This window comes from Pituophis catenifer, unplaced genomic scaffold (genome assembly GCF_029215685.1).
Source record: "Pituophis catenifer annectens isolate HBS135680 unplaced genomic scaffold, rPitCat1.0.hap2 SCAF_7, whole genome shotgun sequence".
NCBI classification, from domain to species: domain Eukaryota; kingdom Metazoa; phylum Chordata; class Lepidosauria; order Squamata; family Colubridae; genus Pituophis; species Pituophis catenifer.
The window spans coordinates 71,541,358-71,553,567 of NW_027256887.1; the positions used below are offsets into that span (position 1 = coordinate 71,541,358).

At 41.3% G+C, this 12,210-nt stretch overlaps 1 protein-coding gene across 1 annotated transcript in view; it reads left to right on the plus strand.

Moving 5' to 3' along the window:
• The first annotated feature begins 2,428 nt into the window (after positions 1-2,428).
• Positions 2,429-12,210, plus strand: part of AGK (acylglycerol kinase) — a 42,366-nt gene continuing 32,584 nt past the window's right edge. Inside the window, exons 1-2 of the mRNA XM_070946909.1 lie at positions 2,429-2,538; positions 9,252-9,291. Of these exons, the coding sequence (XP_070803010.1) occupies positions 2,429-2,538; positions 9,252-9,291 (150 nt within the window). The remainder of the gene's footprint in view (positions 2,539-9,251; positions 9,292-12,210) is intronic.

The following is a 12,210-nucleotide window of genomic DNA, read 5'->3' on the forward strand; positions in this document are numbered from 1 at the left end:
CTGAACAAAACTGACGACGAGGCCTGGAACAACAACCCAGGTCCCCTCCTTCCTTGCGCCCTTTCTACAAGCAAGGGCGACCTGATGCCGCGCGGAACCAAGGCGAGGCTATTCAGTGTTTCCCGGCGAGCAGAGCTAAGCGCAGCACCAGGAAGCGGGCAAAGAGAAGCTTGAGCAGAAACTGGCAGCGGCGTCATCGGGAAGGCAAAAAAGTGAGACCCTTCCTCTTAGCTACGCTGCAAGCGGCCAGAGACAGCATGCCCCGCCCCTAAAAAGCTGGGAGGCGGAGAGAAGTTAAGCCGGGCATCGGGGGAGACCGAGGGCGATGCTGCGAGGCTCCTCGTCTCAGGTGAGAGCCCTGCGCGGAGGCGACCACCTTTTATTTAGAATCGCCGCCCCTGCAACAAAAGGATTCGAAATGGGTTCTGCGGGCTCTTCGCCGGCACCGATTGGCTGAGGATCACCTGGTCAGCACGTGGCAGTCTTCCGCCCGGAACCTCCTCGTGAGCTTAGAATCAGAGGTCTTCAAACTTGGCAGCTTTAAAGACTTGTGGACTTCAACTCCCAGAATTCTCGAGCCAGCATAGCTGGCTGGAGAATTCTGGGAGTTGAAGTCCACAAGTCTTAAAGCTGCCAAGTTTGGAGACCCCTGGTAGACTAACAGTTTCCATAATATTGAATGCCCATGACGGTCAACGTGGTGGACCCAGTGCAACTGAAGCTTGCATATTAGGAAATGGTTTGCCTAGATCAGGTTTCTACAAACTGAAAACTCAAGATGAGCCATTTGAGAATTAAGTGTCCATGCAGCACCTATTTCAGGAAAGTCCTAGAGAATATGGTCATCTCAAGCTCAACCTATAGATTATTTTAACACTTGGTGAGCTAAGATTTCTTTTTTAAAAAAAAAAAAGAAGATGCAATTGGCTAGCCCCGGCTGCTCATTTTCTACATTGCTGTTTTCCAATCCGAAAAGTGCTTCCCCCCCCCCCCAAAAGCAACTGGACTTTCTGCTTTGTTTTTTTTTTTTAAGACATTTTGCTTCTCATTCATCAGAGCTGAAGAAGTCTATGGAGATTCTCAATCATCCAGGTCATGGTTGTCCTACCAAAGGTGCTTATTTTTCAAGAGGCAACTGGACTTCGTTTTTCTTTGAAGACGTTTCACTTCTCATCCAAGATGCTTCTTCAGCTCTGCAATGTAGAAAATGAGCAGCTGGGGCTAGCCAAGTACACCCCTGAGTTAAGGCATCAAGCTAGGAACAGGAGACCTGGTGTTCTAGGCCTGCCTTAGGCACAGGACCATCTGGATGACCTTGGGCCAGTCATTTTCTCAGCCCTAGGAAGAAAGCAATGGCAAGTCACTTGCCAGTATATTTTCTTTTTAAATATTGAACATGCAGAATATAGAATTGAGGTCTTCTGGTTGAACCCTTTGCTCGAGGAGAAGTCCTTATACCATCCCGGGCAAAAGGCTGTGCAATCTCTTTTTAAAAACTTTCCAGTGCACCCACAACTTCTGGAGGCAAGCCGTTCTCCTGGTTATTATTAATTAATTTAACCCTACTTGTGTTGGAGCATTAAAACAGCCATATCTCCATGCTACAGATTTTGAGTAATGAAGGAGGGTAAGAAAGACTTGAGTAAGTTGCCGAGGATGCTGATGAATATGGTGAGATTGACCCTACACTTTCTTTGAATAACGCATGCTTCATTCTACAGGGTTTATACATTGCACTAAGATACAATGCTACTTGTTTACTTTTGGCTTAGTCTGATGAATAAACCCAATCACTGTGGTTTGTAAAACATGTTTTGTGGTTATTGTGTGTAGGTACTATGGTTTACAAATTTAAAAAAACAAAACAATCAACGCGGCAGTTTGTACAAGTTTCAACACTATCCCAGTAATTCAGCACTACTTTTTTCCCCCAGTGATGCTATGACTAATGCCTAAAAAGTTATTGACTGATTAGGCTTAGTTAGCCACAAAATTCTACAGGTCAGTTTTATCTCTTCTATTTTTTCAGGTTGTGATTGTTGTTTCTACTTTTAACAAACATGGCTCTTGTAAGCAGTTGTCTGAGCACTTGAAAATGAAGATCATTCACTCTTACAAATCAAGGCACAGATTCCTGCTAGCTACTTCAAGGGTACAAAAAATTGTCAAGAAATGGAAGATTGTGAAACTGATGAAGCCAAGACAAGGCCTAGAAAAATTGGTTAGAATTGTTCTCAAACCTGTCATACCTGCAAAAAGAGTTCACAGTTCACTGCATACTACCTGCTGAAAAGGTTACATGGTTATACATTGATGAACTAACTTCAAATCTATTATCTAGTTTTAAGAATATTCATATTTCTTTTTTATAGTTTACCACACAGAGGCCTTTTTTCACATCGGAATTGTTATAGAATAAAACCTAAACATGGCGAAGGTGATCACCATGCTTCAAACCCTCAGAAATCATTGGAAGAAGACTACAGTTGGGATCTGCCTGGTTACATGGGGAGGAAACTGGCTTTATGGAAAACACTGGTAATTATTATGGAGTCTTTCAATGATAATTTTTAAAAGACACTCCAAACAGAAGTGGCAAAAGAGCTATAGATTGTCCCCTAGTTAGTTTTTGCTCTTTGTTGTAACCAAGGAATGTTTTGAATCAGATCAGAGAAATGGGTAGAGGAATGAGGAATGACCCTGCAAGCTAATCTTTTCTCTCCATCATACGAAGCTATTTGGATTTGATAGCTTTTCTGAATGTCATAAGAAAGCAGGTCGGGGAATTTTAAAGACTTTGGAGAGTTGTTTGTGTGTGTATAATCTCAGAATCCGTGTATAAAATTATGAATAGTTTAAGCAATTGGGTCAGCAAGAGACTGAATTTCCGTTTTACGTATCTGCCAAAGGGAAACATCTTTGGGTATAAAGTTTTATGAACTTAATTCGTATTTTTTCCTCAGGAATCAGGAGAGAAAAATTCTATGGGGAAAGAAAATGCATTTTCGATTAAAACATCAATTAGCTTTATTTAAGGTCAGAATTAATGATGAATATAGATAGTCCTCGATTTACAACAGTTCATTTAGTGACCGCTCGAAGTCACAACTGCACGAAAAAAGCAATTTATGACCATTTTTCACACTTATTGCATTGCATTGTATCCCCATAGTCACATGATCAAAATTCAGATGCTTGTGATCTGACTCATATTTATGACCTTTACAGTTGTCCCGGGGTCACATGATCACCTTTTGTGAACTTCTCAATAGGGAAGCCAGATTCACTTAATACAGGGGTGAGCAACTGTGGCCCTTTTACAACCTGTTGGACTTCAACTCCCAGAATTCCAGAGACAGCTTGGCTGTCTCAGGAATTCTGGGAGTTGAAGTCCACAGGTTGTAAAAGGGCCACAGTTGTCCACCCCTGACTTAATAAGTCTGTTACTAACTTTAACAACTTCAGTGATTCACTTAACAACTGTCACAAAATGGTGCAAAATTCATTTAACAAATGAATTTGTACAGTACAAATTTGTACAGTGTAATTCAATGTATTATCTGCTACGAAAAGATGTACATGTGATCATAATACTTTCAAGCAAAGGTATATCCCATTGACTTCAGAATAGGATGAGCTGTAAGGGACCTTGGATGTCTTCTAGTCCAATATTCATTAAAGGCCAAATTCTCTCCACTGCCCTCTATGAGTTGGTTGCCTGCTTTTACTTTTAGGCAATTTCTTCCAACATCCATCCCAAATATGCCTTCTGTAGTGGAATATGTGAATGATCTTGGGAAACACGAAGAAGAGATACTGTCTACGAAACAACTAGACAAGACGGAGAAGTCCCAAAAGGCTTAACTATATCAGAGAGAAAAAAGTTGGGAAGGACCCCACCCCACTTGATCAAGCAAGTTTGTGTCTTCAGACTTGCAGGATTCTCTTAATGTGGCCTTACTATAAAGTAGAATTAGTTTCTCTTGTTTTCTGTCTTGTTTTAACTGGGAGATTTGACATCAGTCTTGAAAATCTGAAGGTACAGATTTCCCGCTGTCAATTTTATCTGTATGATCAATTAGGATGGGTCCTTTCTAAATTTCTTTCTCTGATTGTTAATCCCTTGGGGTCTCCTCCCTCTCCTCTGATTTTTTTTTTCCTAGGCAGCATCTCTTCCCCTCATTCCCCAAGGTCATCCACACTTTCCAGTATATCTTCTGAAGATTTTGAACCATTAAATTCCATGTCTCATGCTCTGGGATGATAGAGAACACATCACAAGCTTCATCTGTGTGATATCACTTCAGATATTTGAAGCATACTGTAATATCCCCAGGCTAAACAAGCCCTGTTCTCTCAATCTGTCCTCATAGACTTAGCATGAATTGTTCCTGATGCAATAATACAGGAATAGGCAGTATGGTGCTCAAGAAATACTTTTCATATTTTTTTTTAAACAGGAGGCATGCATACTGCAAAGAGTCCTTTAAGCATCATTGTCTTTATTTATAAGAAAGCCTCATTGACTCTGATAAATAGCTATTTGTTGCTGTTAGTTGCAAAGTCGTGTCCGACCCATCGTGACCCCATGGACAATGTTCCTCCAGGCCTTCCTATCTTCTACCATCCTCTGGAGTCCATTTAAGCTCATGCCTTCAGTGACTCCATCCAGCCACCTCATTCTCTGTCGTCCCGTTCTTCCTTTGCCCTCAATCTTTCCCAGCATCAGGTTCTTCTCCAGTGAGTCCTTATTTCTCATTAGGTGGCCAAAGTATTTGAGTTTCAACTTCAGGATCTGGCCTTCTAAAGAGCAGTCAGGGTTGATCTCCTCTAGGACTGACCGGTTTGGTTGCCTTGCAGTCCAAGGTACTCGCAGGAATCTTCTCCAGCAGTAAATAGCTATAGCTCACTATTTTTTTTTAATAAGGGAGGGGATTGAGAAGAGAAGCTGCTGCTAGTGTTAATCTATACTGGTTTTCTATACTAGATCTTCTGAGCAGCTGTCATGAGTAGATTTCCCAAAGCCACGAGAGCCAAGTCAAGCAGAACTGGAAAATCCAATTTGCCAATGAAATAAGATATACTGCCCTTTGCCCCATCAAAAAAGCAACCCTAAATGATATCTTGGTTATGCAGTAGGATAAAATAGATGGAAGATTGAGCCGGTGAGAATTGAACTGCTGGCAGCTGACAGGATTAGCATGCAATACTGCATTCTAACCACTGCGCCACCACTGCTCTTAATGTTAAAATTCATGTAAAGAAAAAATATTCCCTCAGTGCTTTGCTATCAGAGTAGTAGTTGGGAGGAGGTTTCCTCCATTCTAACCTCCCTCTTTCTCCTCGTTATATTTCCTTACCTTGGTACAGGTAGGGAACTTACAACCACAATTAGGTCTGGAATTTTTGGTCATAAGTTATTGCAGTCATTAAACAACATACCCACATGACCAGTTTGCTCAATGACCACAGCCTGGCTCTCTCAGTTGTGGTTGTTAAGCGACTATATGGCTTGTTAAGCGGACAGAGCAAAAGAGTTACCTGCCAAAGAAAACACTGGATGGTGCATGGAAGGGAACTTATAGTTTACTTTATTGTCATTGCACATGGTACAACAAAATTAAATGCCGTCTTCAGTCTACATTATAACTATAAAAATAAAAACACAAACATACATCCTTTACATTCTATATAATTGAAATTGAAAACCCGATATTGCACTATACAGTAGAATTCAATATGGTTATTGCCCTGGAATAGAAGCTATTTTTCAGCCTATTTGTCCTTGTTTTTATTGACCTGTACCGTCTGCCAGATGGTAATAGTTCAAAAAAAGGATGCCCAGGATGAGATGGATCTTTAAGAATGTTTTGAGCTTTCTTAAGGCAGCGGGAGCTATAAAGCTCTTCCAAAGAGGGGAGAGGGTAAGCAATGATCCTCTGGGAAATGACGTTGACCCTCTGGAGTGCTGTCCTATCTACCGATATGCAGTTGGCAAACCATACACAGGTGCAGTATGCACTTATGTGCTGGGCCGGAGAAAAACTCAAATCCCAAAGACAGACCTTCTCCTCCCCTCCATATCAGAAAGGGAACCATAGCTCTAATTTGGAGAAAGTAAGCTTTTTATTTTTAGGACCTAAGCTTTCTTTCTTTGGTCTGCTGTTGGAGTTCACCTCCCTTCCGTATATTAACCTTTTTACTCTTCTAATCTATTTCAGTTCTAGAGCTGGTTTTTAAATAGTATTTGATAAAATGCCTTCAATTAATCAAAAGTCTACTATTGATATAAAGTGTCCCTATTTCTTAACTTACAGGATGTATTCCTCTGAACTCTAAAACCTCTAAGGAACCCTTTGATAAATATTCCAATTAGGGGTAATTGGAGTAATTTATTACTTATACATTATCTTGCTTAGGAAGCTTGTTTCTGTTTGCCCCATTATTTTCACTAAAGGTTTCCCATTGAGTGTTTCTCTTGTTGCTTACTTTGAATTTCTCCTGATTGGTTTTTTATTGTAAATCTATGTTCTTACCACTGGAAAGGTTACTATGGCAGGAAGGGACTTGGTTTGAATAAAAGTTGCTTGCTTGAACTAATTTTGAGTGGCACCAAAGAATAGACTAGGGAGAGGAAACGCAAAGTAAGTTGCAAACATTATAAGGCAGGGGTGTCAAACTCAATTTCATTGAGGACTGCATCAGGATTGTATTTGACCTTGGAGGGCGTGGCCGTGGGTGGGCATGGCCATGCGTGTGGCCTTGGTGGGCGTGACATGGGAGTCGTGTCAGGGGCACCTTGGTGGCCGGGTGCTAAGGCAGGACTTCCCTGAGATCCTCACTTTCATTATAATCTTCCTTCCTTCCTCCCTCCCTCCCTCCCTCCCATTCCCTCCCCTCCCCTTTTTTCTTTTTCCTTCTCTCTTCCTTCTCCTTTCTTCTTCCTTCCCCTCTTTTCTTTATTTTTCTTCCTTGCTCTCTTCCAATCTTTCCTTATTTTCTTAGCCTTTCCTCTTTCCCTTTCTCCTTTCCTATCCCTTCTTGCATGCTCAAATGCAAAAGGGGAAACATTTCTCCTTTTGTTTTGTTTTTAGTTTGCCCTCATAGCCCTCTGTCAGCGAAAACGGAGCCTGCCCCGTGCCCCGTTTTCAGTTGTGACGGCTTCCTGCAGCCTTCTGCCAGTGAAAATGGGGCAACGGGGAGGCTGCGCAGCCCTCCCAAGCTCTGTTTTCACTGACAGAGGCACCTTGGCCAGTCCCACGGGCCAGATTTAAACACCCCATGGGCCAAATCCGGCCCGCGGGCCTTGACACCCCTGTTATAAGGCATCTTCATGGTTGCTTGGATTGAAGCGTAATCCTTAATATATGGCCTATAGTACTTACTGACTAGAGGAGTCCTTTTTAAATCTCTTAAAGCAGGGGTCCCCAACTTCTGGGTCATGACCTATTTGAGTGGCGGGCAGGTGCGCATGCGCGCGCATGCAGCTCAATTTGCACGAGCGGTGGGCCGGCATGCGTGCATGTGTGCGCACAGCTCAACTTGTGCAAGTTGAGCTGTGCACACGTGTGCACCAGTCCACTACTAGCATGGCCAGGTTCCCGTCTCCTCCCCCCCCCCAGCCGGACTGCTAAGCCGCAAAGGTTGGGGACCACTGTTTTAAAGGGAGCAAATCCTATTGATCTACGTGTCCCTGACTTCGATTTTTGCAAAACACACAGGAACCATTTGGACTTTTACCCACTGGCTTTCACCCTTGTTCACACTCAGAGTTTTTCAAACTATGAGTATTAAAATTGGAGCATCCTAACACACTTAAACATTTGATATTGTCATCTCGCTTTAGTTACATAACATTTTAAGGAATCCCTGCAGCATTTGGTGCAGCATAAGATTGGTGAAATCAAATGAGGACCCAGATTGTTGGGGGCAATATGCTTACTCTGTAAACCTCTTAGAGAGGGCTGTAAAGCATTGTGAAGCAGTATATAAGTTTAAGTGCTGTTGCTATTTAGAAGGTATTAGCTTAAATTATAGAGGTGATTTACAGCAACCAAGGCTTGGTAGGTGTTGTATGTCAATATTGAATTGGAGTTTATCGGTTGTTTTATTTTTATTTTTTTGATAAAGGGATGTTAACACTTCTGAGCAATCTTGTCAAACATTTTTCCTTTACTTTATCCTTTTTTATGATTAATTTGAAATTGTATTATGTCATTAACATAGTTGTATTATAATGTTACAGTGTTTCCATTTTCTCTCTCTTAATTTTTCTGTGCTGAACCAATTCTTTTTCTATCCAAAACCACATTGATAGAAAAATAATTGGTTCAGCACAATAAAATTATAACAAAAATATTTAAAAACAGAAAGAAGTAAACTTCCATTTGTCTCTTTATTAAATTTACCATCTAATTATCACTGAAGCTTCCAGCAAATGGGGAAGTAGAGAAAACACACCTTCAAGATAGACAGAGAAAGTCAATTCCATTTTATCAATTTCTACAAAACCAGGATGCTGTAGTTGAAGTGTGGAACTTGCTATCCAAGCATGCAACACACTAACTCTTTAAATTTGGCTCACAGCCCCCCTCCCCCCCCCCCAGTAAGCCTTCCCTCCACACCATTTTACTCATGAAACTTAATGAAAGCAAATGTATGCTAATCTCTTGACATCCTTCTCCTTGGCAAATATTAGGAGAAGTAGAGAGAGTTAGCATATGCCGAAATTCAGAAATTCAAAGTCAGAGTGCCTCTTATGCTGTTTTGTGTATATATGTGCAGGTTGAAGGAAGGAGGAGGGGAATAGGAAAAAAAAAATAAGGGACAGTGGTTCTGATGCTATCCATCATCAGCTATTGTGTCAGGGGGGGAAATGGCCAAATTTTCTGCCCAGCTATGCAGGTTTTTTTTTTTAAAAAAAATGCCATACTATTTATTTACATAATAGAGAATTTGGTTTCTTTGATCAGTGCTGTGGGTAAAACATTAATCCCTTATGTAAACTAGTACAAGGGACACATATGCTAGTTCTGAATAAATATCTAATTAAAGAAATTTATAACAAATGTAATATCTAACATTATGATTGCGGAAATGGTGTGTGCATTCCTAACCCACAGTGCCTTTGAAAAGTTTTGACTGCCAAAGCAGAAATCTGTTTTTTAAAATGCGTACATATATCTCCCTTCCCTAAATTTAGCTTATTTAATATTCATTTTTTGTCTTTTCTCCTCTTCTCCCCGTTATAGCGATAACCTGCTAAGGAGAGCTGCATGCCAAGAAGCCCAGGTAATACCAATTTAACAAGATCAAATTAGATTAAAATCCCCTTCTTATCTCACTTGTGCAGAATCGTGGAGATTCTCCCGGTGGGTCTGTTCTACGTGAGTAGCTTATCAACAAGGATGTCAGTATTTCATTTGCTCAAATACTACAAATGCTGCTTTCTTCTTCTTGCAAAGCTTAGGCTTTGCACCTAATTATACCTCAAATTCCGCAAAGTATAAAATCAGTGGTGAATAGCTTCCAGGTATTTTTGATAATTGAGAAAGAATATTTCTTCATAGGCATTTGGGAGAAACTGATATTTCTTAGACTATTGGTACTCAGTACTGTTGGCAGTAACCTTTACACTGTATTAAAAAAAATCTCTACTTTTGTTATAAAAATAGTGGTGGTTTAGAGTTGTCCTTTGTTCTCCTGTCAGTTTCTGGAGATGAATAGTTGGAGATGAATCTGAGTAACACTAGTTGGATTTGGGGTAATGGAGAAAGAGGGGTAACCACTATGAGTTTATTACATTTCTAGATGTAGATTTCTCTGTAGCAGAGAGAAAAAGTTCTCCTCCCAAATCCAGATGGTACAGTGAGATCCCTCACTTCAGTGTGTTTGCCAATGGGATGGGATGGGATGGGATGGGATGGGATAACCAGGGGTGAAATCCTGCAGGTTCTGACAGGTTCTGGAGAACCGGTAGTGGACATTTTGAGCAGTTCGGAGAACCAGCAAATACCACCTCTGACTGGCCCCAAACGGGTAGGAATGGAGATTTTGCAATATCCTTCCCCCAGGAGTGGAGAGGGAATGGGGATTTTGCAGTATCCTTCCCCTGGAGTGTGGTGGGAATGGAAATTTTGCAGTATCCTTCCCCTGGAGTGGGGTGGGTATGGAGATTTTGCAGTATCCTTCCCCCAGGAGTGGAGAGGGAATAGGAATTTTGCAGTATCCTTCCCCTGGAGTAGGTAGGAATGAAGATTTTGCAGTATCCTTCCCCTGGAGTGGGATGGGAATGGAGATTTTTCAGTATCCTTCCCCCAGGATTGGGGTGGGAATGGAGATTTTGCAGTATCCTTCCCCTGCCATGCCCACCAAGCCACGCCCACAGAACCGGTCGTAAAAAAATAGGATTTCACCACTGAAGATAACCATTATGCATATACCCACACATATATGACACAAAGAAACATCACAGTCTTTTAACTTTTATCTTATTGATTTAAGGGTACAATAGTTTCTTTGAACCACCCAAAGTCATTGAGAGAGGTTGGCAGCATACGAGCTTAATACATTATTATTATTGTTATGCTCTTATCTGCAGTGCGTATGGTAAAGTGAGATACATTTTAGGCTGTGTCTCCTGCAGATTCTAGTTGCGTTAGGTTTTCTCCCTTTTATGTTATTTTTTTCACATCGTATTTGCCTAGAGAGCTAATCTGAATTGTTGTACAATTATGGCTGCCCCTGTTGCTGTGGATTGTTCATCTTTTTAACAACTGTAAGGGATCAGAGTGTTGTAAATGTAGAATGTAGTTTTAACTTGATTTTTCTCAAGAAATCAAAAGTAGTATGGATAATTACTTATTTTTTCCATGTCTTCTTCAAGTAATATGCCAGTTCAATTTTTTCTTTTGTTTGCCACACTTAATCATTAGCTCTCACCTACCTTCTGCTTTCTTGCTCCCATTGCATAAAACATGATGCTCATCTTTGTTCTATTAACTTTCTTTCATTCTCTGTTCTAAGAGTCACAGTAATCTTCATAATTGCTTCTTTTGGGAAAAAAATATGTACCATATTTTTCGGAGTATAAGACGCACCTACCTTTTTTGGTGAGGAAAAGAAGAAAAAGAAATCTCCCTCTGCTTCTAAGCAATTTTGCCTCGTTACAGCAAACAGCCTGCTTTACTTTCATTTTCGTTTTCAGCATAGCTTGATTAGCACAAGGAAAAAAAAAGTCTGCTCCAGCAATTTACCTCTTTGCAGCAAGCAGCAGAGCTCTGCACAAAACAGCTGACAGCAAATCAGCTGAGAGTCGGGAGGCCGATCCAATCAATTTATGTTAATTAGCCTGTGCTGAAGCTGAAAGGAGCTGTTTTTTCTTGCTGTTTGCTTGCAGGGAGGTAACTGCTGCGAGGCAAAGGCCAAAGGGTGGGGGCCAGTGGGTGGGCAGGGCTACATTCGGTGTGTAAGATGCACCTAAATTTTTACCCCCTTTTAGGGGGTAAAATGTAATTATCTCATTACAACAAAAACTGAGAAATATTCATTGGTCATTGATGGCAGTTTAATTTCCAAGGGGTTGGCTTTATTGCATACTTTGCATCATAGTCTATCTCAGGTGTGTCAAACTCGCGGCCTGCGGGCCAGATGCGTCACACGCTGGCCACGCCCACACCCGGTGGAAAAGTCATACGTCATGTGACAATGCGAGTTTGACACCCCTGGTCTATCTCTTTATGAATGTTATTCATTCATAAAGAATGGCTGGGGCTGGGGGATTCTGGGAGTTGAAGTCCACCCATCTTCAAGCTACCAAGGTTGAGAAATTCTGCCTTAGTGCTTCTAACATGGGTGGGATAAAATTAATGACTGAAGTCATGACTTAAACAGCTGACTATTTTTCAGACTTCATTGCTTCGTCTTGATCCCCTGATATTTGGACCTGATTTTGAGTATTGAAAATAACAACATTTGTGTTACTTAATTAGGGGTTTAGAATTCAGAATATCAGAGGCACTTGTACAAGTTGCTTGTTGTGAGGGACAAAGCAAACAAGCCACTGGTTTCTTCCTTGAGCTCATCCCTTTCAGTGGGAAGGCATGCAGTAACTACCATGGCTTAGGACCTGGTTATCTACGGGACCGCCTGCTACCACCAATAGCCTCCCACCGACCAGTACGCTCCCATAGAGAGGGGCTCCTCCGGGTG